The following is a 26,376-nucleotide window of genomic DNA, read 5'->3' as shown; positions in this document are numbered from 1 at the left end:
TAGCAATCCTATTCTCAGACAGTCTCAACTTCAAACCAACAATGATCAAGTGAAATAAAGAAGGCCACTATATACTGGTTAGGGGAAAAATTCAAGAAGAAGAGGTAACACTCATAAATATATATGCACCAAACACACGGGAAGTACTCATACCCATAATTCCAGCAGTACTAAGACCCATAATCCCAGCCTTGGATCACACATAATCCCAATGGATCATGAGTTAATCACAAACTCTAGAAGTCCTCACCCCATGATTGCATGAGGCTTTTGGGGGACAACTAGACACAAACCATAACACCAGTGTTCATTTAATTTTACATAAACACATTCTTTGAGGCTGTGGAAAATCTGATTTTCAATATGAAAATAAAATATAAAACTATTCCCTTTTTTTGGTACCAGGAATTGAACTCATGACCTTGTGCTTGCTAGGCAGGCACTGTGCCACTCAGCTCTATCTCTGGTCCTATAAAACTATTCTTGATATTGTTTCTAAACAGAAATTTTGTACAATTTTACTTTTGGTCTTTTTTGAGGCAGGGTCTTGCTATAAAGTTCAGGCTGTCCTTGAGCTCACTTTGTAGCCCAGGGTGGTCTTTTTCTTTCTAGTACAGGGTCTACAGGGTCACCCTACACAGATAGGACTCACAGTGATCCTCCCATTTTCAGCCTCCCAAGTGCTGGGCTTATAGGCGTGCACCACCACACCCAGTCTCTTAACGGTTGTTTCCCTCCCCTCCCCATGCTTGTCTTGAACTTGCAATGATCCTCCTGCCTCAGCCTCCTGAGTACTGGGATTACAAGAATGTGCCACAATACCTGGCTCTGTAATCTCTGCGTAACAAACATGTTAATATCACATGTACAAATGCTACATTTTATAGGATTTGACATTTTCAGTGATTGAGAATTACTGTATTTTATCACTATTAAAAATAGAATGCTATAAATACAGTGATATCCTTTGTTCTAAAGACTGTCGGTGTCCTAGTACAAAATAAAAATAATGATGAAAGTGAGCTATTTCATGACCAACTTTAGCAGAACGCTAAAGTTCTGCAATTGCGAGGTAACTCTGTTAAATGGTACAGCTGAAAGTGCTGCCAGCAAGCACTCTTGGGACAAATGGGACGTGAGTCTTTTGTTAGGGCTGGGGTTGCACCCCCGCGTGTGGCCTAGTCTGGAGAACGTTCCACGCACACTGGGGAGAAGGTGGTACCACTGCTGGTGGACGGCAGCTTTGTCCAAGCCAGGACACCTGTTTGGTCTGACACTTGTTTAAACCAATGTTTGCTTAGGAATTTTCTGCCCAGATTATCTATACATTGTTGAAAATAAGATTGTAAAGGCCCTTATTGCTATACATTTCAATTCATTGCAATGTTAGACCTTATTTAACTCTAGTTGTGATACAATTTTGTCTTTTGATTCTTATTTGAGGTAAAATTGTGTTACATGCCATCATCATAGCCTAAAAGTTTTCTGAGTCTTGTTCTTGTTTAATTGTACCACTGAGTTTGTCTACATTTCTTTTTGGTTTTGTTTTGGTGTTTTGAGACAGGGCCTTGTTATGTGTTTAGGCTGGCCTTGAATTTACTATGTACTGCAGGCTGGCCCCAAACTCACAGTAATCCTCTTACCTCAACCTCCCAAGTTCTGGGATTACAGATATATGCCACATGCCTGGCTGTCTACATTTCATGTTATTGATTAGAAGAAGCCTTTTGTCTTGCTGAAGGGGGCGCGGGGCTGGCATGTCATGTGGTGCTGGGGATTGAACTGAGGTCCCTGCATGCTGGCCGAAGCTTGCCTAAGCAGGTGCTTTATTTATTTATTTTTAATTTTTATTTATTTATTTAGCAGGTGCTTTAGACACTGAGCTACCTTAACAGCTGTCTTGTTTTAAAGAACTCTCTTTAGCAACTTCTGTAATGTAAGTCTAATGGTGAGGAATTCCTTCAGCTTTTCTTTTTCTTTCTTTCTTTTTTTTTCTTTGTATTTTAGGGAAGGGTCTATAGGGTATTCAGGGTCTCATACTAGATTGGACTCGTAGTCATCTGCCTGTTTACAGCCTCCCAAGAACTGGGATTACAGGCATGTACCACCTCGCCCAGTCTCAAATGCTGTCTCAGTGCGCCCTGGGCATGGTAGGCCCAGGGATCGAACCCCCAGCCCCTGCCCTTTAGCGTTTTTATCTGAGAAAGTTTTTATTTCTCCTTTTTCTGGAAAACAGCTTTGCTGGGTTGGGCAGTTTTACTCATTATACCACCCTGCTCTGCTCAGAAACTTGCTGGTAGCTATATCGGACCCTTTGTACATGATGTGCTTATTAATCTCTTGTTACTCTCAGAATCCTCTGTTTTGGTTTTGAGAGTTCAATTAGCATGTGTCTTGGTGTGTCCCTCATTGGGGCAAGGGACTGAGGCTGACTGGCAGTAGGTACCCTGTATGGACGCTATTTTATTTTTTATTTTTATTTTATGTTTTTTTATGCAGGGTCCCACTACACAGCTCGAACTCATACTGATCCTCCTGTTTTCAGCCTCTCCAGCATTGGGATTACAGGCACGTGCCACCACACCAGAACTTGGTCACCGGCTCAGCACTATGGGGGTGGGGCTGGTGCAGCATGTGGTATCAGGGATCCAACCCTGACCCCTGGTCTTGCCTAAGCAAGGGCTTCATCCGCTCAGCTATCTCACCAGCCCTGGACACTATTTTAAATGCAAAATTTAAATTTAATATATTTCTAAGATGGTTTAAGGAGGAGACTGGGAAGCACAGTCAGTTCTCACAATTAGCTGCAAAACTTAAGGAGCCGTGGCCCTCCTGGAGCCATCTGTGAGCTAAGTGCAGCTCAACCAGACAGTGGTGTTCTGGTACTTTCGAGACCAGAGCTGTTTCCTCAAGGACTTTGCTGCCCAGGCTCAGTGATTGATTCTTCCTCCAAGGTATAGGGTTGTAACCTTATTAGTTCCTGTAAGAGCAAATTCTGCCTACCATTAGTGCCCAAGACATGTGTAACCAACTAGAGAATGTTACCTGCCGTTTCGTACTTCCTTCTGAAAACCCATTTAAGTGACTCCAGAACCTCAAGACAGGGCTAGTGATTTGGAACTGAGTTTCCCAGTCGCCCCCTAGCAAAATAAAGCTGCCTTCCCAAGTTCCTCTGGTGGTGTTGTCTTCTATTTGGTTGGTTCCTGAATTCTGTAACAAGGGAAGCTTTTTACTTTCTCTTCAAATGCTGAAAACCTAAGACTTCTAAACACTGAACTAACTAAATAAATCAATAAGTGGCTCCAGACAACTCCACCAGGAGTGTTCCCTCTCCACCAGGACTCCTGAGGCTGCTCTGGTCCCAGCAGGCTGTGGCGATGAAGACCTTGAGGCTCTCTGTACCCACAGACAACACGCTTCCTCCCCCTTTCCTCTGTTCATCATGTCCACCCCACTTCTTCCTCTTAATTTGCCCAAGCCCTGACTTAGCACCCAGAGAAAGTAGTGGTAAGAGAAGGAGAAGGAGGAGAAAATGGGGGAGAAAACATTTGCATATCATAGAGATCTCCTTGAGAACAAACAGTGGCTCTTCTCAGGAACCAATGAAAAGAAAGATTATAACTAAAATGGAAAAGAAAAAGAGGATGAATACAAAAGTGAGAGTAACCCTTCCTGGGCTCCATCTCAGTGGCTCCAGTGATGCCGTTCTGCTCACGAGGACTCTGGTGCCACCTCCTCCACCCCACCTCTCTCCCTGTGGGGCACCACTCTGCAAGGCACAGCAGCCTCTGGGTCCTCAGTGCTCGAATGCAGGTCTGAGCATACCTGGCCTTGTCTTCAAAGTTCCGCTTCATCACATCACGGCGCTGTTCCATTTCATTACAGAGCTGGAAACAAGGTCAGTGTGTAAAGGGCAACTGAGGCCGTCAGCACCTCTGAGCTGCTCACCCTAGGGGGCCACACCCACAGGCTTCCCACCCCTCCCGTGTGGTTCCTGTTGCCAGCGTGACATTATCACTGGAGGAATGGAACACATCTTTCTTGCTTTTTGTGATTTTGAACATAATCATTTCATAGTGTTGGTGCATGGAAGCCCCATCTTTGATTTTCATGGCTGGGCTGGTCTCCTGTGCCAGTCTGTCTGTCTGGTCTTTTTGCGACAGGGTCTCTCTATGCAGTTTAGGTTAGCCTTAAGCTCACTTTGTAGCTCAGGCTGGTCACTAACTCACCATGATGCTCCTGCTTCAGCCTCCCTAGTGCTGAGAGTGTTTCTGAGCATGACTCCAGCCAGCCTTCAGCTGGACCTGCTTGAGATGAGGGAGAAGGAGCCCTGCTGGACCACACAGTCTAAGGTAAACCCTAGAAGAGTACCCCAAAACCCAGAAAGCACAACAGTGTGAACAACAGCCAGGTGAAGACTGTTGACACTTAGCAGTAACAGTGGCTTTTGAGCCACACGGAAAGAAAACCCTCACTGGGGAAATTAGCAAGAGCCTGATGACTTCTGAAGTTTATTGTCATCACCAAGGCCTGACAGGGACTGACCAGCCACCTGTGTGTGAAGACAATGCCTCTGCCTACCCCAAGACACCTAGAGGATGCCCAGGTATGAGAGCTGCAGTCACGAATGAGTGCAGGGTCAGAAAATACCCCACCTGGGTGCGTGGTCCTGCCACCGAGATGCCTGGCTCATGGGAGGGAGTCAACTCTGCTGATAAAGAGGCAAGGCTCACTCACCAACTTCCGGGCAGCATGGTGGTCTCTGTTCATTTGTTCTATTATTGTGGTCAGTTCTGATATCTGCTCTTCAAGGTCACGAATGACACTGGCCCTGTAGCACAAGCAGTTCTGTCACACACAGATTTTTCCTCAGAGTACCAGGCAGGTCCCTGGGATGCCTGATGGTGGTGTGGTTTGTATCCTACTCCGGAAGGAGAATCAGGACTACGCCAGACATTGCCAGTTCTGCAGATAACCCACCACTATTATGGATGGCAGTCAGTGGAGTGGGAGAAATGGAGAACTGGGAACACGGGGCACAGCACAGATGGTGGTGGGAGTGGATGCAGAGGGCATTCCTGAGCAGGTGGTGGTGTTTTGTCTCTGGTCTGGGGCTGCCTCCACTCTGTAGGTGACTGTCCCCATCAGACTATGCAAGAGGAGTGGAGGGTGCTTATGTGTGGTGCAGCTGAGGGGACCCCCCCCCCCCGCAAGAAGCCTTGGCTCCTGGCCAACAGGGCTGCGTATCTACTTGGACACAGGAAGCTGGGTTGTTGAGGAAATGAGAGAAGGCAGGGCGAGGTGGCCAAGGTACAAGAAGGTCTAAGAGCGTCTTTGGAACACGGTCTGGTGGGACAGTGAGCACTCGCAGCTTGTCAGGAAACCGACAGGCAGGGCTATTATGCTCTAGGGTTTGGCAGCTGGGGATAGCTTTCCTTTTCTTGTTCTTTCTTCCTTTAACTTGGTGGTACTTGGGATTCAACATAGGCCTTCATGCTAAGTTACTTCCTCAATATGGCCCCCTTTAATATTTAATTTTAAGACAATGCTTTGCTAAGTCACTAAGTTGCCCTGGCTGATCTTGAACTCAGTATCCTGCTTCACCCTCCCCGAGTTCTGGGATTACAGGTGAGCACCACTGTGTTACGAGACCAAGAGGTAGCTGTGGATGGTGGCCTTGCTAGGTACACGACCGCTTCTCTTTGCGCAGAAGGTGTGGGTGATCAGGAAAAGGAAACAGGCTGAATGACCCCACCAGACAGAAGGCAGAGACTCAGGGCAGCTCCCCTGGGCCAGGTGAGATCAGAGCACCTCCGAGGGCTGGCCTGGTCCCCAGTCTGCATCCTTTCCCAGGGGTGACCACTGCTTGTGGTGTGATTGTACTCTTTCCAGACACCAACAGATGGGCATGTGGTGTGTGTGTGTGTGTGTGTGTGTGTGTGTGTGTGTTCTGTCATGCAGGGCTTTTAAACTTTGGTTTTATAAAAACAGTGCTCATAATGAATTAAAGCTGCAATGAGTCAACTGAATTTTGTGCTAGAACTGTGGAAAATTATTAGGTTCCCTTATGCTTCCTGTTATCTACTCTAAGGAATGTGTTTTTACCCTCTGCTCAAGGCTGTTTAGTAAGGAGTAACTGTCTCCCTCCCCTCCCTAATCTAATTCCTGTAAACATAGTCAGCTTAAGATATATCTTGTCAAAACAGCTTGCACAACAAGCCCCCACAAAGGCAAGGTGCACATATCGCTAAACTGGGCAAGACCCCTTAGTCATGTGATTTTTTGGTTTAGAAACTCCTTGCTGCCTGGCGAGGGCCCGCTCAGTCTCCGCCTGCATGAGAACTGACTGATGGCCCTGAGCTCAGCGATGCAGGCACTTTAAATTCTAGTCTGGCTTCCTATGCTGAGCTGACCCATAACAAAAGCCTGAGGGAGGAGACACTGAGAACCATGCTACACAAAAGATGGGGGTAGAGGTGGGGAGGAGAAGACAGGAGGCTGGAATTAAGAGGCACACCAAAAGGGCATGGGCTCCACAGACTGGGGCGAGCCCAGCCAGAGCTTTGCACCTACATCTCTGGAAACCTGGATCTCCAGGACTGGTGCTTCAAGCTTCAGCAAACTTTAGCCACCAGGGCAGGCTGTACAGTCTGGAGGGATGTGTGCCGGCCTCACCTGTCCCTCACCAGTCTACACTGCACATCACTCCATCCTGTCCCCGGAGCCAGAGTGGGAACAGGCTTTGGGATGGGCAGGATGATCTGGAGGCACCTGCTGGGCAGGGGACCCAGGCCCTGCGTGGCGGAGGAACTGGAGGCCACATAGGCCAGTTGGGAGGAGCCGGGCATGGGCCAAAGGCATTACCTGGGAACACTGACTCCATCTGCACCCTCAGGTTCCAGCTGCTTTTTCCTACTGAACATCTCATCCCCCAAGGTGACAGAGATCTGCTCTCGACTCCGAACCAGCTGGTAGCCAGGAGACACATCGATCACCTCCTGGGCACCAGGAGAAGGGCAAAGTGAAGCTTGCTGGGCTCCCTTTCATCCTGAGTCATGGGGCCAGGTGTCCTGGCCCAGCCCGCCTGCACCCCAGCAGTGCAAGCTGAGCCACTTGGAGCCCCAGCCCTGCCCCGCACCCTGCCCTGCTGCCAAGCCCCTCCTCTGTGGTCCTGCACACCAGAGCAGAAGGGAGGTACCTGGGAGCTATAGAAACCACTCAGATGTGCAGCTGCCACTGACCTACAGCTATTCAGCATCTCTGCATTTCAGTACTCTTCTGCAGAGGCTTGCGGCTGAACCCAGGGCTTCTCACCGGGCTGCATCCCCAATGCCTTTTGCAGCTCACATTCATTGAGCCACTAAGTTGCCCCGGGCTGGGCTCAAACTTGCCATCTTCCTGCCTCAGCCTCCCAGAGTGCTAGGGTGACAGGTGGAGGCCACTGTGCCTGGCTGTGAAGGGCTATTGTGAGGAAAACAAAATAACCCGATGAGCCACCTGGTCTGTTGTGCTCAGCAAGTTGTGGTCACTAGCGTCTCACCTTGGTTCTGCTGGGACCCAGCTGGCCTCGCTCCTCAGCGTGGCTCTCCAGTTTTATACCCTGGAACCCCTGGGCCCTCAGGGTGCCTGGCAGCCCCAGATTCTTGCTCTCCACAGGCAAGGCATAGCTAAAGCCCCTGTGGGGGTCAGTGGAGGTTCCACCACCATAGCCAGGTTGGTATATTTGTCCTCCCAGGCTCATGGGCAGGTGTGAGGAAGGTGTCCTCCCTCTACCCGAGCATGGTTTACTCACCTGAGGTGACTTTGGTCTCTCCTCCTGCCTCCCAGGATAGATGCTCTCTCTGCAAGATAAGGATGAGCTCAGAGCAATGCACATGGCAGGAACAAGGACCAGACCAGTGATGAGGAGACATGGAGAGGAGCAGCTGCACACTGGCTGTAAACAGAGGCTCACGGCCCAGATGTAGTCCAAAATCCCCAAGGCCCCTAAAGACAGGATTTCTGGGCTATGCTTCCCACGAGTGGGCCTTCACCACCTGGGAAGAGCTGTTCCTCACCTCATTCTGTCCAGGTGGAACCTGTTTGTTTTTGTTTTTTTGATGCAGGGTCTCACAGTCCAAGCTGGCCTTGAACTCACCACATAGGCCAGGCTGGCCTTGAACTCCTGGTAATCCTCCTGCCTCAGCCTCAGGAACAGGAGGTTCCTAGGCAATTCAACTGAAATAAAAATCTCAGACTTCCCTTTCATTTAATCTTTAGTTAAACTGCTTGCCCATAAGACCTCTACCCATAATTTCACCCCAACGGATAGGGGAAGGTTGAGTGGGCAGAACAAATCCAAGGCTAGGCTGAAAGACAAGCCAGGGAGCCAAGCAGAGCTCAAAAGGCTATGTGAGACAAGGCTCTGCTCTCAACAACAGGAGCTGCAGACCACAGGTTGATAGAATTCACTTTTGAATTCTCTGAGTCATCTCTTTTCCTCCTTTCCCACCTTCAAATAAATTATCTTCTCTTAAACTGTTTCTTTAGCTCTTTGCCCATGCTGGGTTTGGGATCACTGGGAGCTGCATGTTCCAGTAGAGTGGAGGCCTGCTGTCTACCCGTGGCTGTCACTGTGTGGCACAGCATGGCATGGTGCTCAGCCTCCCAGACGTTACTCCAGCAGGAAGAGCTGCTGCCTTCCCTCTGTAATCTGCCCATGGACTCCCAAGCTCTGTGCATTTCCAGTCCCTGGGCCCCAGAGACACACCTGGCCCTGGGCTGTAACTGCCCCTCTCCCTTGCTTCTGGCCACCGTTTCTTTGAGTGTGTAGTTTAAACCCCGCCCAGCGACCCTCCTCATCCCAGAATGTTCATGGTGGTACTCAGCAGACCTGTAAGTCCAGGCTTCTCTTCTCTGCTTTGGGGCCTTCTGGGACACTGTAACACTTTGTCCAAAGTGGGGAGCTGCCCCTCAGTGCTACTGTCACCTGACCTCTGCTCCAGCTCAGCCTTGGGGAGCCCTGGGACGGCGGGAACCCACTGGCTCAGGCCAGGTGGACTGAAATCTGAGATGCAGGGCTGTGTGCTCAAGGCAGTCTTGGGGTGGTTCTGGGGGCCACCGAATCCCGGGCCTCCCTCTCATCCCCCAGACCACAGAGGCTTCCTCCTTCCCAGCACCACTGATCCCCTCTGCTGACTGCCACAGCAACTTCCTCTTTGCCACGGTTGATACTTTGTATCAACTCAAGAAGTTTAGAAGGTTAACCCAGCCATTCAGCAGCAGCAGGGTCCTCACTCTGGAAACATTTTGAGCTGGGCCAGAGGAGGGCACAGAGATGCAAGGATGTAGAAGACCCCCTTGGGTCTTTTACATACAATAAGGGAGGGGAAGAGGCTCCCTCTCTCCACTTTCGCTTTTGTGGCTTTTGCTGCCTCTGCCGCCTTGAACTGTTGCTCCTCACCACACCATCCTGCCTTGGAGCAGCTGACTGTGGGACTCAGAGCTAACTTTCCTTCCTTAATTCTGGGATTCGGATATTTTCTTTCAGCAAGGAGAGAAAAGTAACTAAAAGGACCTTTGAGATCGGCACCATGGTCCTTGGAAAACGCAGGCTGGCTCTCCTGTCAGCCATCCGGGTTCCTCTTCAGTGAGGAAGATGACAGTTGCCATCTCCAGGGTTGGGGTCACCATCCCACCACATGAACCATCTGTCAAGGGCTCCCTGAGCTCACCTGTGCCACAGCCCTTCCTGTTTCATTTGAGCAGCTGTTGGCTTCTCTTGTGTCCCTGGAGGCGCCAGGATCTTGGAGCCTGTCCTGTGGGGCCTGTCCCTCTCTGCCCTTGGTCAGGAGGGCCCCAGATATCAGCAGGGTCTCGCTGCCCCTCTATCTGGGCCATGTCCCACCCTCTCTGCCTGTGTGTTTTTCCGCACAGCACTTGACAACCTGGCACAGCTTCTTCCTCCTTCCCCCTTTACAACGTGAACTGCAGGACAGCAGATGCTTGCCTCAATTTATCCACTTCATGGCTGTTTTCTTAGCACCTGAAACAGTGCCTGACAAGCAACAGGTACTCAATCAATAGTTTCCAAATAAACAGAATACAAAGACCCATGCAAAGACCTAAAGCTTTATATTTCTAAGCCTGTGAAATGTGAGTAAAAATTGTCATTTGTGATGAAAACTGATGCAATCTGTAGACAATATTTGATGCTGGAAGGTGGCAGTGGAGGAACGGGCTGCCGCAGCTGCGCGGCGAGGCAGTGAGCACCACCTGTGTGCAGGCCTGAGGCCGGGGGGCTCTGTGTTCTGGTGGTGCGGGGTGCCTGGCCGCAGATCAGTTGAGTCATCCAGGGCTAGCATCGTCAAGGGGGATAGTGTTATCCACAGGCCCCACCTCCACCCACTGCTGCCTCTGTACCGCAACACTTACTTAGGGGCAAGAGCAGGTTTTGTTGGTGGTAGAGGTTGGAGGTAATTGTGTTCTTTTGAAACTGGTAACAGAGGGGTTAGCCTGAAAGTGAAAATATGTAAATGAAATAAAATGCTGGAAATTAGGAATTCCCACACTCCCCACCAAGACATTCCCAAAGTTGGAATCTATGTTGTACAACTGGGCTCTTGAAGGTCCTCCAAGGCCTTGAAGACCTCAGGCCAAGGCCTTAAACTCATCACACAGGAAGAGGGTGGGGGCCACTGCCATGCTGTGCTGGAAGCTGCCCTGTGCTAGGGATCACTCGCTGAAGCAACAGGGACTAGCCGGCAGGGCTGGCCAGGTTGGTGTGCAGCCCAGGCTGGCCAGGAAAGTGCAGAAAGCTGGGTGCAGCTTGCTTTGGGAGCTCTTGTGAGACAGAGAAGGCCACGAGTGAGGCCCACACCACAGCCTCCTACCCCTTGAACAACCTAGCCCACTCCTTACTTGGACCTGCGCCAGGAGGCCTTACGTGGCGGCTGGGGCGTCTCGATGAGCTGTCTCGGCCCCAGGCCCCAGGGGTCCCAGCAGGTACAGTAGACTAGAGGGTTGCGGTACATGGCCAGGCCAGCCACCGTTTTGGCTGTCGCTGAGGCAGGAAAATAACAGCAGAGAGTTGCGCTGTCCCTAGAGTTAAAGCAAAATGTTCAGTGAGCAACAGATGGGCCAAGGCAGGCCCTAAGGGACAGCAGCAGCTGCTGACCTGGTGTAGGGCCTTGGGCAGGACAAAGCCTCACTTCTTAATACCCAGTAGATTGCTCCTGGAACCGTTTAAAATTTCCAGATCCACTTCCTGCCATGAGTCACTGTATTTCCCTGAACCTAATTGCAAAATAAGTCTTTCTGTGATTTTTCAGGGTGGTTATAACATAATAACCAAATAAGCCACAGTTAAGATTATCAGCCAGGTGAGCACATTTAATATGCCCATTGCAACACACAACAGACATACTGAATTATAAGATAATAATATGAATAATTAAATATAAATATTATTGACATTACTTATTTTAAAATGATAATATAAATTATAATTGTTTGTAAATACCCAAGTGGGCCTTTGGCTGAGAGGTAAACGTCTGTGTCGGTGGCAGTGAACCTGAGGCACACGCAGTGCAGCGGGCTGCTTGCACCCTCGCGAGCTCTGGAAGGGTGGCCCTTTCTGGCCTCTACAGACAGATGAACTGTAGACTCACTGCTGGGTGACATATGGGCACAGCACAGAACAGCATGCACAGGTGGTGATGAGCACGGTGTGTCCAGTATGATTCTTCACAACTCAGTAAGTCATGTATTACAACAAATGTACTTAGCACATTTGTGTGAAATAAACGTCTGTGAATTGTGTTGTCTGCAAGTTTTCGGCACATTTATGTGCAGCATCATTCTAACTGCATCATTTGTTGCCATGCCTGTCCCATGAGTCTTTAATTAACAGCTGATGTGATGGAAATTCAGTGAAGCCCAGCTGGAAGACACTTGGGCTATGCCCTCCTGGGATAAAATCACTGACATCGGCCAGTGCCAGCATGCTGCGAACAGGCTGTGCGAATGGGCAGTGCTCACGGAGGAAGGGTGCTGCTGCTGGCCAGGAGAGATTAGGGCTGATGGCTTGTCTTAGTTACTTCTCACTCATTCGTGGCGGCAGAAAACAATGAAGAGCAGACGAGGCTGGGAAGAAGACTGGGATCTCTCCAAGGAAGCTATCAGGGCAGCAGAAAGCCTTTCTCAATTCCTTTATATACACTTGTTGTGCTGAGTCACTCTGGGGTGGCCCATGGCCCTGGGGTTGAACCCATCACACCCCAGTGCTGGCCCAGTAGCACCCCAGGTTGGGCCCTGCCCGCTTGCAGGGCTGAGCCCCCACTCGGAGACTTGCCAGAGCTGACTCAGCCAAGTTGACACAGTGTATCAACTACCACTAACCTCTACAGGAAGCAGAGTCAGAAGAAATGCAGGCTATAACTTGGATTTTGCAGAGCTATGATCGTTGTGAGTTCATAATCAATACAGGAATCCAAGTAGCTAATTAAAATTTGAAGATTTTGGCCGTTAGCACAGACCCCTGCTTCAGAGTCTAAGTGAGCAGCTCTGACCAGAAGACACGGCAGGTACGTAAAGGGGGAAAGACAAAAACAAAGCACAGAGAACATATAAAGAGAATATGCAACGTATCTTGCTTGTCGAACAGAATAAAATGTATAGCACGGATCCTGTTTGTCAAACAGATCAGCACACATCCTGCCTGTCAAACAGACTTTTTTCTGGCTATATATCTGGGCTACTGTTTTTATTCCTGTTATTGTTTAGGGCCAGCATTTTGTTTCACACTAGGCCTGTTTTTACAACTCTGGGGTCAGCTAAAGTTTATCTTGCAGTACTTACCCTAAGAGTCTGAGTTTAGGCTGTCACAATGACAGTGTTCCAGAAGAAAATGACATGACTATTACCTGAATAAATGTAGACTGCTGTACATGAAAAAATAAGATGTCCTCGTGCATGTCTTGGAGCAAAATTAATGTAAGACCTGCTCTTCTTGCGAAACCTAAGTGGTCAGTTGTTGGTATCTCCCTTGTACAGACAAAGCAGCTCCAAAAGTTCACAGAGTGGGGAATGCTGCCCTCAGAAAACAGAACAGATGGCCGTAAATGTAAGACTGGGCATACAGTCCTCCAGGTGTCAGGCTGTCTAGTGTCTGCACACTTGTGCTGACCCTTCTGGAAACTTTAACCCCTGCGTTCAGTCCAGATTCCTAGATTATAAACCCCCTCCCTCAACACAAAGAACTCAATCCCTCCTCCAGACCAGCGCCCACATCAGATTTTAGCCTGCGGGTGCCTGAGCTGAATTACACCCTGCCTTTCTTCCCCAGGAGCCTATTTCTGGTGTTTCTGCGCAAGAAAATGGGAGAGAAGACGACATGGCACGCAGCGGCCTTTGCACTGGCAGTGGGCAGCGAAGAGCAGGGCGCACTTGCGGAGTGAGGTCCCCGGAGACTCCCAGCACCGCTGCGCCGCCGCCGCGAAGCTGCTAGGCACGGACACATCTGCGGGAGCGCGGAGCAGGCAAGGCGCCCACCCGCACGTCCTGACCCCAGAGTTCCTGCGCAGCAGGGATCTAAGGTGGTGGGAAGACTGCTCTGGGTCGTCGGACAGTTGTGGCGATGCCGGGCAGTGACTGGCGAGGCTGAGGGACTCGGGCAGCCTGCGAGAGAGGAAAGCACCCTGCTGGGGAAGTCCCGCGTCCTCTCTTCTTACTTTGATCTTAAGCACTGCAGGAAAACAAGTTGGCGCCTTTGGAGCTTCTAACTTTGTGATAAGCTGTTACAGAGGATCCCGAGTTAGACAGCACAGGGAGAACATTGTCAGTAAGGGCGCAGAAACCGTGAAATAAAGTACGCCTTCCCTGCAGGTTGAAAAATTATCCAAGCAATTGCATGGTTAGGGGAAGGAACACACGCGTCTCTATCGGCTTCGACGTTCATGTGGCCGCCCAAACAGAGCTAGGGCACCAGCAGACGTGGGCAAGGGCAGGAAGAGGGTGCGGAAGAGCTGGCCCTTTGCCACCGGTGTGGATCTAAAACTGAAAAGTTGGCAGAGTGGGCTAGGAAGGTAGCTTGGGGGCAGAGCACTGCAAAAAAATAAACCAATCCGAGGAATGTTGACAGAGCAAAGGGAAATTATTTATAAGTAGGATGCTAAAGTCCAAAAGAAAAGCTAAACTGGACATGGTGGTGCGCAGCTGTAATCCCGGCACTTGGGAGGCTGAGGTGGAAAATCGGAGGAGGATCGCCATGAGTTCAAGGCCAGGCCAGCCTGAACTACACAGCAAGGCCCTGTCTGGACAAACAAAATCGCACACAGACACACACACACACACACACACACACACACACGCAAAAGAAATAGTTAAAGGACTTGAAACTTCACATTGTCCCTAAGCAGCATTCCGAAGAGCTGAGCTGATAACTATAGAGGGTGGGAAGGAGGTGGTGACTTTCCCTTAATGACTTTTAATGCCCTTTGATATTTAAATATCAGTGGATTACTTATACAAAATAAAAACACTAAAAATATTATGACAATCAATATTCCAACAGAAGCATTAATATGACAGGAGATTTAAACTTCAGTTTCTAACTGGGTGTGGTGACACACACCTGTAATTCCAGCACTCACTAGGCTGAGGCAGGAGTATTGTCAACCTATGTTACATAGTGAGTTCACAGCCAGCCTGAACTATACAGTGAGATCCTGTCTCAAACAAATGAACAAACAAGAAAACAAACACTTCAGTTTCTAAGTTAATGATTATTTAATTTTTATTCGTTACCAGGAATCAAACTCAGGACCTTGTACTTTCCAGGCAGGCACTTGTGCTGCTGTGCTATGTCCCCAGCCCCCAACGACTGGTTTTTTTTAACACAGATGTCCCTTGTATCAAGATGGGCTGTTCACTAAATGAAGAGTTGTATATTTATGTACATTTCAATATTCAGAACAAAGTAATAGCCAAAGAAAACTCCAACTGATGACTTTGCTTTATTTGCATGACTTTTTTTTTTTTTTTTACATTTCTTTCTTTATTTTTATTTTTGGTACCAGGGATCAAGTTTAGGACCCTGTGCTGCTAGGCAGGCATTTATGCCACTGAGCTATATCCCCAGCTACATGACTTTCTTTTTTTCTTTGTATTTAGTACAGGGTCTACAGGGTGTCACTACATAGATTGGACTTGTAGTGATCCTCCTGTTTACAGCCTCCCAAGTGTTGGGATTACAGGCGTGTGCCACCATGCCCAGTCTCAATTGCCATCTCAGTGCACCTCAGGGCCAGGGCCCAGGGATCAAACCCCCAGCTCCTGCGTCTGCCTAAGCAGGCGCTTTAATCCACTAAGCTACTAGGCCAGCCCTACATGACTCTTAAATGCAGTACTGTAATGTGTAACAGTGAAACAGAAAGTGCCCCCTCCAGCCCGTGCACAGTGTACTTTAGTGTCTTAGTTACCTAAGCAACAGTTCCTGTTTGTTTCGGGTTGCTCCTGTCTCTTAGAAACGGCTGGTCATTGTGATGCACGTTGTATAGACCATGCTGCAACTGACAGGTCATTCTGCCTCTGCACGGCCTGCTTGCTTATCTCATAGAAGCCCTAGACCAGCAGAGATCAGGCCTGACACTCTGGGAGTGAACCTGATCAGTGCCCACTGATGTAAATAAATTGCCTCTGAATTGTGGGTGTCCTTTCAGTGTTTCTGTTTGCCATTGCAATGGAATATAAAACAGCAGCACTGTACGGTGCAGAGCAATCTGCAGAAATTACAGTGCTGTGCAAAGTGCACTATACAAAGAAAAACAAGGCTCTAGAAACCAGGTATCCAGCACTGTACAAAACCAAACACCAAACAAAAAACTCCAAGATGGGTTGCTAGGTCATTAAGCAAGGAACATCTGCACTGTATTAGGACAGATCTGCTTAAGGGTTAGCTGCGAGATGAAATAATAAACCTTCTTCTATAGCATGACTGGTGCCTGACAAGCCCAGAAACGTGGTCTAAAGAGTGACTCTGCAGAGAGCACTGAGGTGATGGCTGCCCCTGAAGACACTGGCTTAAGACTGGGACATAGGCTCCTGCAGGAGTGCTGCACCACAGGCTGGGCAGGTCCTGCGCGTTCAGACGTGGTCTCAGGGAGGGGACCTGCTTGGGATAAGCCGGGCACACAGTGAAGTTGACTGCAGGCATGGGCTGGGCTAGGGCCCACGTAGAGTACAGTTGGGACAGCAAAGAGGCCAAGACTCCAGGGAAGCAGCCATTAAGGACTCAAAATTAGGTGACAGGGCTGCCATATCTAACTGTCCGGGCTTCTCCTGTTCAGAAACATTAAGCAGACAAAGTCAGGGAAGCTCATGGGCTTGGGCAGGCAAGCCGTGAAGGTGAGCCCCATGGGCAGGATCCAGTCAAGTGTCTGGAAGGAGACTTCCACTACAGCAAGGAAGAAGCTTGGCTCCTCCTTAGGCCCACAAGGAAAGGTACCAACTGTGAACCTGAGGAGCATCAGCAAGAGAAAGGCCAAGGAAGCACAGCTCCCAGGAACTTCCCTCCTCTGCCAGATCCTGTATACCTGCACTGTGTGGTTCTGAGGGCCAGCCTTCTAGCCCGGCTTCTCTCTGCCACTCATTGAGCCCAATGATGCTGAAATAGGTCATTGGTTAAACAACTGTAAAAGTCTGTCAGTCATGGAGACCCAAGATCTATGTCCAAAATACGGTATATGGGACCGATCAGAAAGTGCCATTTTTGATTCTTCATTTACATCTGGCACAAAACCAAAGGAGCCTTCAACAGGACAGTTTAAATCCGATGCCAGGCCAAGTGAGCTTCTCATAGGACAACCACCCCAAATGCCTTATGTGCATGAGGGAGAAGCAGTCTAAGAATTCCGGACCCAAGAGCTCTGCCGTTCTCCTCAGGGATGCTACAGGTCTGTTCACGGCTGCCCTCACGCAGAGCAGAGTCTACTTCTGTTGCACCTTCAGTAAATGCAGATCCACACTACCTTTTCTGAGTGTCTCGTCCTGGTCTTTGCTCAGGACTCCAGCAACCTGGAAAGAATTTCTTCAGGACACAAAAGCTGGTAGCAATGAGATTTCCCCCAACAGGTGTTTGACAAATATGTACTTGATTAATAAATTTGCTGGCTGTAACCATACAAGGTTATGATCACAAAACATTAAAGAATAAGTTTACAAGTTATCACAGGAAAGGGCAACTGTCATTGGTCACTGTTAAAATATTTCCCCTTTGAACACTCTTGTCCTATTGCCCTTGCCACTTTCTGAAGTGGTTCCAAAAGTCCCCATTAGTGAGGCGGTTTTTACTGGAACATTGTGGCTGCCTTCATGCCCATGACTTTGAGGAAAAGCCAGGAGTTACATGGTACCAGATCCAGCAAACAATGTGAATGAGAACACACTGTAATTTCTTTTAATTTGACAGACTGCTTTAAATATTTTGAATTGATTTAGGGCATAAAGAGAGCAAGGAGAAAACACTCACGAAAGGGGACTTCCAGAATTGCTTCAGAAAGTGGCAAGAACAACAGGGTAAATATGTTTGAAGTGATGGGTGGTATTTTGGGAGGGATTAGTGGGAATATGTCTTTTATTATAATTAATTTTTTATTTAAACAATCACTGTATATATTTTTAAATTTTATCTATCTATTTATTTATTTATTTATTCTACAGTCATGCCTCATTGCAACAGGCTCAACGAGGAAAGAGATCCACAGGCAAAACTGCCAAAATGTTATGTCATCCCAACCATTATATTGTCTATCTAGATGTCCCCCAAAGCTCATAGGTGCTCATAAGTGGGGTTTTCAGAAGGGGCTGGATCTAGATGTATGAATATAGATTATGGCTGTGTGATAACTAAATAAACCCACTGACTGGCTTAATATAGTTCTGGGTGTGGATAATGGGAATCTCCACCCCAGGTGTTGGTGGCAACAACCAAAAGGACTGTAGATTGGATGGGATATAAGGAAAAGCCAAGCCTGCTGCTCCTGCCTCCTGCCTACCCTGCCGTGGGCTGCTTCCCTTCTGCCATGGCCATGGTGCCCTCTCTTGGTGCCTGCTGATTTTGGGCTGAAACCTCTATAAATTGTGAGCTTAAATAAACCTTTATTCCTTTAATTTGTGAATGTTGGGTATTTCGTCCCAGTAAGGAAAAAATAAGACAGCAATAATGATAGATAATTGTATTAGAGTTTCAAGGCCAGAATATATAAGTAAACTCCATATGTGATACAATCATTCAGTTTTCCACAGATTTAAAAAGATCATTTAGGGCTGGTGAGATGGCTCAGTGGTCTAAAGCACCTACTGGGAACAAGCTTGGCAAAGCACAGGGACCGCGGTTCAATCCCCCAGCACCACATGCCAGCCAGCCCGCCCCCTGGTGGGCTGAGCTGGCCACACACACACAAATAATAAATAAATGTTTAAAATAAATAAATAAATAAATAAATAAAAAGATCATTTAAAAACCCAAAGAGGGTTGGGGGTGTGGCTAACAGCAACAACAACCACCAAATTCCAACAAACAAAATAATTCAACAAAACCTAGTAGGCCGGGGAGATGGCTCAGTGGAATAAGCGCTTCCCTGGCAAGCATAAGGGCCTGAGTTCAATCCCCGGTTCCGCCAAAAAAAAAAAAAAAAAAAAAAAAAAAAAATCAACAAAACCTAGTAAAGTCTGTGGAAATATGAAGTACTTAGGGAAAAAAAGGTAAAACAGTATAATGGTATATATACAATGATACAGTTGTTAAAGTCACCTACTTATGTGGGCAAGGGTTAGAAAACAATACATTACAAAATAAAAATTGGCCCAGAATGTCAGCATTGAGTTTCTCCCTACAAAATGTGCCGTATGAACATTTTTTGTGGGCTTTGAAATCAAGTGGGCCTGCCTTTGTATAGAAGTTTCTCAATTTACATGCAGGCTGCAAAGAATTTACTGTTCTATGAGTCTCAGTTTCCTTATCAGCAAAGAGTGATGCTGTGGCCTACAGTGAATTGTGTTGCTGTGCATGTTAAAGCCATGTCAGGAAAGCTCTTGAGACACCACCTTGCACACAGTAGGTCTTCAAAAGTCAGGGTTAGGAATGGCACTGTCAGTGAAATTCTGCATATAGAAATCTTTATTTCTACATCTTTAGGTTTATTATGCATTGATCTATTCGTGCATTACATTTTTTAAAAGGCTCATTGTGAAGAAAATCATAACAGAAAAGCCTAAGGAAGTAAAACACACCCAAATGTTAAAACCGAGAGATGACCACTGAAGATATTTTGGTTAATGCTTTCTAGAGCTCATTACTCATGAATCATATTTATATAGTTTCCATAAGTGGGGAAAAACTTTTTTTTACATTAGCTACTTTTATGTCAGTAACTAAATTTATATCATTTTTCTATTTAACCTTTTACAATGGAGAAATTAAGTGTACCAAAATAGCAAGAGTACAGCGAATTCATTCAACCCACAGTTTCAACAATTAGCAACACATGGATAATCTCATTCATTTACCAATTCTCCTCTTCTGATATTGGATTATTGTAAATCAACTTTAAAGAAAACCTTGAAAATCACACTGAATTTGTTACCATACCTGGGAATTTCTATTCTATGCATGTACTCATATATTTGTATAGCACTAAGGATTAAAACCTTCATATTGAGCTACATTATCCATCTTCTATTTGAGATAGGGATTTGGTAATTTGCTAAATTGTCCAGGGTGGGCTTAAAAGCTTGCTTTTCCTGCTGTAGCTTCCTAGAGTGTTGGGTTATAAGTGTGTCCGACCACACTTGGCTTCACTTATATTTCTGATCAGCTTTATATTGATGAAGTTTTTTGTCTGTTTTCATTATAAATGTTGTGGTGTTAGTTTGCTGTTATAAAGTTCTCTCCCCCTTCAAATACCTGTTGATATTTAGGACCAAAAATACAACGCTGTTGAACAAATGGGATGGGTATTACGAGCTACAGGGTGTTAGCCAGCTCCTGGGATACCCCACTCAGCCACACCCCATCTTAGTTACTGAATATGAGTTCTTGAGACAACCAAGGTGAGAAGAAGGACATGTGGGGTTCTTGGATAGCGGACATTTGCTGTCAGCAACTGTGCAGACCAGTAAACATCAGCCCTTGACATCCAGGAGTCTGCCAAGAGGAAACCAGCTGACAGTCATTTTAGGCATCATTCTAAAAACTTCTGTGTCTTTGTGTGTGCATTTTTTTTATATAAATGAAAGCATAATTTGCACACTGTGCTGCACCTTGCTTTTTTATATATCAGGATATCTAATAGGTATTCCGTATCAGCATTGAGTGATCTGAACTTGTGCTGGTTTGTTTTAAAAAAATGTATTTAGAACAGGGTTTACAGAGTCTCACTACACAATCAGATTCGCAGTGATTATCCTGTTTTCAGCCCCCCCAAGTGCTAGAATTACAGGTGCGCCACCATGCCCAGTCTCAACCTCTCAGTGCACCCCGGGGGCAGGGCCAGCAGGGCACACTGGGGATCCAACCCAAGTTGTTGTGCTCTGCCTAAGCAGGCACTTTAGTCCACTGAGCTATCTGGCCGGCCCTTGAACTTGTGCTGGTTTAACATAATATTGTATAGTTGTGAGGGTGTGCAATATATAGGGGTGTGTGTGCACATACGTCAGGATTCTCTCCCTCTTTTTTTTCTCTTTTCTGCATTTCTCTCTGATGATTTGTCTAAAGACTAGAGGGCTGGATGTGCCAGTTAGTGACACACTAGTTAGTACAAACAATAAGAAAAAAATTAAATAAAACATCTTTTCAAAATAACTTACCTTGGATTGCCCGAAGTTTTATTTTTCTCAAGTGATTCCTTCCCAAATCAAGTGTCTTGAAAGAAACCAAAATGTTACAAAGAAAGTGAATTCATTTTAAGTCAAACTCAGAAGTTCTAAAACTCAGAATTTTGGTGGTTATCCCAAGTGGTGGAGATAACAAAGCAGAAATCCATAGTAGGAGTAGTATAGAGACAGATTTCTGTGGAATCTAGTGTAAGGCTTCCACAAGAGCTGAACTGGCATGAACGGGAACTTTCTGAAGAAAATCCAATCCGTCTCCTGGTGCTGAAATGAAAGACAAGAGGAGAAGGAAACGCTCTCCACTCAGACCGCCTGACTCACAAGGTTCCACCTCAGGAAGTGGCAGGGGTTTGTTTCTTTGATCACTATGGAAACAGAATGGCAGTGGCTGATTGGCTCAAGGGACTCCGTTTTTTGGAGAGAAAGTTGGAGAAGCAGCCAGTTAAGTTCTCCAAGACACTTCACTGTTAACCAGGTGATCATCCTCGTTCAACAGCAGGGAATTCACAGTGGGCTTCCACTTGCATCATCAGTTGTAAGACAAAATAAGTTTAAGATCTATTTTCACGACAAGCAGCATTAAACGGCTCTCCTAATCATGATTGGCCCATGGCAACAGTTGCCTGGCAGAAGCTGTGAGGAACTCTGGAGCTAGCACTTTCTTTCTGACTAAAGCTTTGGCATTTGTAAAGTACATTCTCCCAGGGTAAGGGCTTTTTCAGTTACTATTTCTTTTCTTTTCTTTTTTCTGAATAAAACTGCTTTTTCTTACCACAGGAAAGTAACTTGCTTTTTAATGTTATTATTGCAACTTATTAGGACACATTTTAAAAGTTTAATAATACCTTTGTTGTTTATATACTATTTGTTTTTCTAAATGAATTCTAATCCACTAGATTGATTTCATGACTCACTCATGGGTTGCAACCCAGTTTATAAACCTCATTATAAATTCACCCTTACATTCAACCACACCTTCATCGGCTTCTGCTTGGCTGGTGGTGTGGTGAGCTGTAGGGAGGCATCTCAGCTTGAGCCTGAGGGGATGGGAAACACACTGCGTTCAAGGAAAGCACAATCCATCTTACCTTTCGTCTCACCCATTTCAGTAAAGAATGTCCTTCTCCTAAGTAATTGTTTTAATAGGGATGTGACTGGATCTGCATATTAGGAACATCATTCTGACTGGAAGGCAGAGACACAGTTGGAGAGGCCCTGACAAGGTGCAGGAGAGCCAAGTCAGTGCCCGTGGTGAGGTCCAGAGGAGCTCTAAGAGGTGCCCACTGAGGAACATCAGTAGGGTGGATACGGGGAGACATAGCAGGGCTGGTGGCTGATGCAGGGCGAAAAAAGCAGTGGCCGTTCCTGGGTCTCAAGCTCTAGTGGCTAAGGCAGCAGAGGAAGGCTGTGGGATAAACAAGCTTAGGGGTAAGAGCATGAGCTCAGTTTTGGACAAGGTGAGGTTCCAGGGAGAGACCCAAGTAATGATGTCTCTAGGAGTTCAAAAGAAGAGTCTGGGGCCAGGGATACAGCTCAGCAGCATACGTGCCTGCCGGTCAAGTGTAAGGTCCCGGGTTCGATCCCTGGTACTGAAGGTGGGTGGGGGGGAGAAGAGTCTGCGCTAGAAATAGATGTCCGTGTCTCCAGAATAGATAATACTGCAAAGAGTGAGGTCACAAAGGGAGAGGATGTTGTGTCAGAATAGCACCAAGAACCAAACCAGGGCTCAGAGCACCAGTATTTATACTTGTCAAAATGGGGCCATAGTTTAAAGTACTTACAGTTGTGAACCTGATCATTACTGGCTTAAATCAAAGAGATTAACTTCATGAAGTACAAAGTCTGAAGGCCACATATTCAGAGTTGGGGTGGACTCAGCTCTGCCCCTGTGATGCCCGCCTCTGCTGGACTAACAGAAGCTTCTTGGTTGCACTGTCTTCTATGACACCAAGTGCCACAAACAGATGGGTGGAAACTCTCAAAGTTAAAAAAGAAGAAAGAAATTACAGAGAAAAAAAAAACTGATAGATTTGACCAGTCATCTAGCAAAATTCATTTCCATCGAGGGACTGGGTATTTGAGTTAGTTCGTCATGTAAAATTTTATATTTAGAAGTGTCCTTATGATTTGTAAAAAGCAAGATTTGAGTTCTGAGTGAAGAGTGGCTGAAAACCAAGAATGAAGCAAAATCCCAGCCGCATGCCTCAGCCACTGATTTCCGTTACCTGAGACTTTTTTTTCTTTCCTCCTCTTGGACATGACTAACAAAGCCACAACAAGGAAAGAAATGAAGGCTGTTGGGGGTGAAGTATCAGCTATTATTCTCTCTCACTAAACTGAGGGAAACCCTGGCACTTTGTTGACTCGGCCCGCGAGTCAAGACATGGGGTAATGACCTGGAGGAGGAACCGGGATGAAAAAGACAGGGCAAGAGACACAAGAGACAGAGACAAGACAGGCTTTCTTTTTTATTTTTTTATTTTATTTTATTTTTTTTTATTTAAAAAAAATTTTTTTTTATTTATTTGAGAGCGAGAGAGACAGAGATAGAGAGAGACAGAGAGAGAGTGAGTGTGTGTGGTGTGTGTGTGTGGCCAGCTCAGCCCACCAGGGGGCAGGGCTGGCTGGCATGTGGTGCTGGGGGATCGAACCGCGGTCCCTGCTGCTTTGCTAAGCTTGTTCTAAGTAGGTGCTTTAGACCACTGAGCCATCTCTCCAGCCCAAGACAGGCTTTCTGATCAAGTCTCGTTTATTGAGGAAGTGAACAGGGTCTAAATAGCCATATAGTGGAAGTAGTTGGGTGGGACTAGTTATGGATTGGTAGTGGAGGTCCAGGACCACAGGAAGATGTCGAGGCAAGTGGGGATTGGTGCTGCAGCACTTCTTGCCCAAATAAGGGAAAATATAACAGGAGCGTTCTATTGCCCCTCACACTTTGTCTCTTCCTCTGGAGCAGAGTGCTTGGGTATCTGAGGAATGGAGATGAGGAACCATGATGTAACAAAACACAAGCTGAACACATGAGAGGAGCTGTGATGCAGGCCAACAGCTACATTATCAAGATCAGTCTACACCTGGGGAAGGACTTCACATTTGCATGGTACTGAAGCACCCTGAGGTGCTGCACGGGGTTAGCCAGGAGAAACTAGACACATGTGCACCTGTTTGCAGCACTTCAACAGCCCCACTGTAGAGAACATCATTCTTATAATGAGCCAGAAACAGTCTTCACCCTGCTCGGTGCTCTTTGCTCTCTGGAAACAGTCTTCACCCTGCTGGAGACTGGCTTCAGGCTGCTATGCTCACTCCTTGGCAGTGACCACAGCTGCCTTTCCAGAAGAGCACAGGTCACTTGGGCTGGGGCCAGCAGGACCTGTACCTCTGAATGCTGCTCTCACCAGGTCTTGGGGATGCTTCCCTGCACCTCAGCCCTGACCTTCGAAACAAATCTGCATACAGATTCGACGAGGTTTGAGGTGTGCCCTGTGGCTGGGTACACTGCTGAGGGAGGTCATGGATATGAGAGTTCCAGGAGCAAAGTATCTCTGTTCTTAATGTGTAGGTACAGGTACTCAGGCACTGAAGTAGCACCTACACTGACGGCGGAGGAAGAGCATTTTGCAATACGAGTTCTGACCACACTTGGATGGAGGTCTAGATCAAGTGTGGTCCTAAGTTGTTACAGCCTTCAACAGATGGAGTGGCTTCATGGGACACGATAAAAACAGCAGTGTATGGTAGTTGGTCCACGTACTTTTCGCTAACATCTCCTATCTCCTTTTGTGTGATTTACTCACATTTTCTATGGCTCTCACCAGCAAAACTATCAACCTACTGCCAGCCCAGCTCCTTAGCCTTACTGGGTTTTTGGACTTAAAACATATCCAGTAGGCCTTCCCTACTGGAGGTCAACCATGTTTATATTACTTTGTTAAAAACAATTTCTAAATAGCTAAGATTATTAACATTAAACTGTGAATTATGGGAAAGTTACACACTTACTGAATCTTTTTGAACTTGTCTGAATATTGAGTTTAGGTTTTAGTTTTGGTTGTTGGTACTTTGCTAAGGAAATATTATGGTATATACTGAACTATTTTATTTTTTAAAAATGTGACACACAGTAAGCTTTGTTTACTGTTTATTATTAGTGGTTTATTTAGGGTGTTGGTTTGACAATTACAGGTTTAGCCAAAAAAATAACATAAAGGAAAGACTGTGTAGGGACATAAACATAGGGAGACAAAGGAAAATTTAAGAAGTTACTCTTGTTTGTTATTTGCTTTATGTCTGACAAAGCAAAGGGAGGGGCACAAACACGGAGTCAGGTCCCACACTTTGCACACTGCCATTTCCCAACTGACCCGGCAGAGGGTGCTGCTACCAGCCCTGGGGCTGCAGCTGGGTGACCAGAGTTGCAGGGCCTTGCGCCTAGGGGGCAGAGAACACTGAAGGCCCTGATTCCACAGGTCAGAAAGTGATGTGAGGCCCACTCAACATTAGTCATGTACTAGGATAGCTAGAACAAATAACAAGATTTGAATACTGCATCAAATATGTCTTTTATAGAGCAGAGGCTCTTGTAAACTGCCTCTTCCTCCCCTGCTAAATTCAAATCATTTAGATTAAATCAAGGTCAACAGCATAAAACCTTTTTAAAAAATGACTTTAACAATGGTCACGAAATTCTCCTGAAAGATCCATAGCTGAGGCTATTTACACAGATTTGGGGGTCTTTGTAATTCAGAACTTTAAATTCTGAGCTTGCACGGGTTAGCTCTCCTATTGATAACAAGATACTCAGAAAGAACTGAGGCATAATCACTTAAAACTGCTTAGGAAGCAATTTAAAAAACAACAAAAAATGGATTGAGATTTCCCATACTGGCAAGGAAGTATATAACAACTGATTCTACAGAAAAAACTAAAACATGGCATAGGTAAGCCGAAGAGCTTGCTGTGAGGCTCCTCCAGTTCTTACCACATGTCACAGACAATTCTGATGTAACAGATTCTCAGGTTGTACCAAAAGGATTATAGGTAGAAACTGCAAAAGCAGCAAAACCCAGTTTTAAGACAGGATTCATTTCTACAGACAAACATGCACCAGTCTACAATTCCTGGTTCTGACAAAACATCTGCATCAATCTTATTTCAAAACCAAGTCTGCTTTTGTGAGTCAAATATGCTTATTTGGCTGCTAGAACACCCATTCTACCTCCATTGATCATCTGGCCATTGATCATAAAAAGTATGCACATTATATTTAACACCGAACACTACAAAATTCAGCTTTGTTTCTAGTCATTTACATACTGTATAAATCTTGTATAAATCTGATAATGTAACACCGTACTACTTAATGATCCCGCACTTTCCTATTTCTGATGTTCCTGAAACTGCAGATGCCCAGGCAACAGGAAGATGTCTTTCTTGGAACACAAAGAGCTTTAAAGTTTGGCTAAAAGAAGCACCCAGAGTTAGTTTATAGAATAGAAATTATTATTT

The 26,376-nt window shown here is 46.5% G+C and overlaps 1 protein-coding gene across 4 annotated transcripts in view; it reads right to left on the bottom strand.

Annotated features, from left to right (window-relative positions):
- Als2cr12 (amyotrophic lateral sclerosis 2 chromosome region 12) overlaps positions 1 to 21,177 on the bottom strand; it is a 62,503-nt gene extending 41,326 nt beyond the window's left edge. For 3 of the 4 annotated variants that reach the window (XM_023712311.1, XM_023712312.1, XM_023712313.1), the window contains exons 1-6: positions 20,845 to 21,177; positions 10,900 to 11,079; positions 7,793 to 7,841; positions 6,865 to 6,998; positions 4,738 to 4,831; positions 3,826 to 3,887 (exon numbers count right to left, since the gene is read on the bottom strand). In XM_023712311.1, coding sequence (XP_023568079.1) covers positions 3,826 to 3,887; positions 4,738 to 4,831; positions 6,865 to 6,998; positions 7,793 to 7,841; positions 10,900 to 11,012 — 452 coding nt within the window. In that variant the 5' untranslated portion in view covers positions 11,013 to 11,079; positions 20,845 to 21,177. Of the gene's footprint in view, positions 1 to 3,825; positions 3,888 to 4,737; positions 4,832 to 6,864; positions 6,999 to 7,241; positions 7,320 to 7,792; positions 7,842 to 10,899; positions 11,080 to 20,844 lie in introns of those variants that run through there. The other variant, XM_023712314.1, reaches the window with a different exon arrangement.
- Positions 21,178 to 26,376: the final 5,199 nt, after the last annotated feature.

The sequence above is a fragment of the Octodon degus genome, unplaced genomic scaffold (assembly GCF_000260255.1).
Source record: "Octodon degus isolate 3935 unplaced genomic scaffold, OctDeg1.0 scaffold00025, whole genome shotgun sequence".
NCBI lineage: Eukaryota > Metazoa > Chordata > Mammalia > Rodentia > Octodontidae > Octodon > Octodon degus.
Note: the sequence above shows the minus strand (reverse complement) of the source record. Positions and strands in the feature narration are given on the sequence as shown.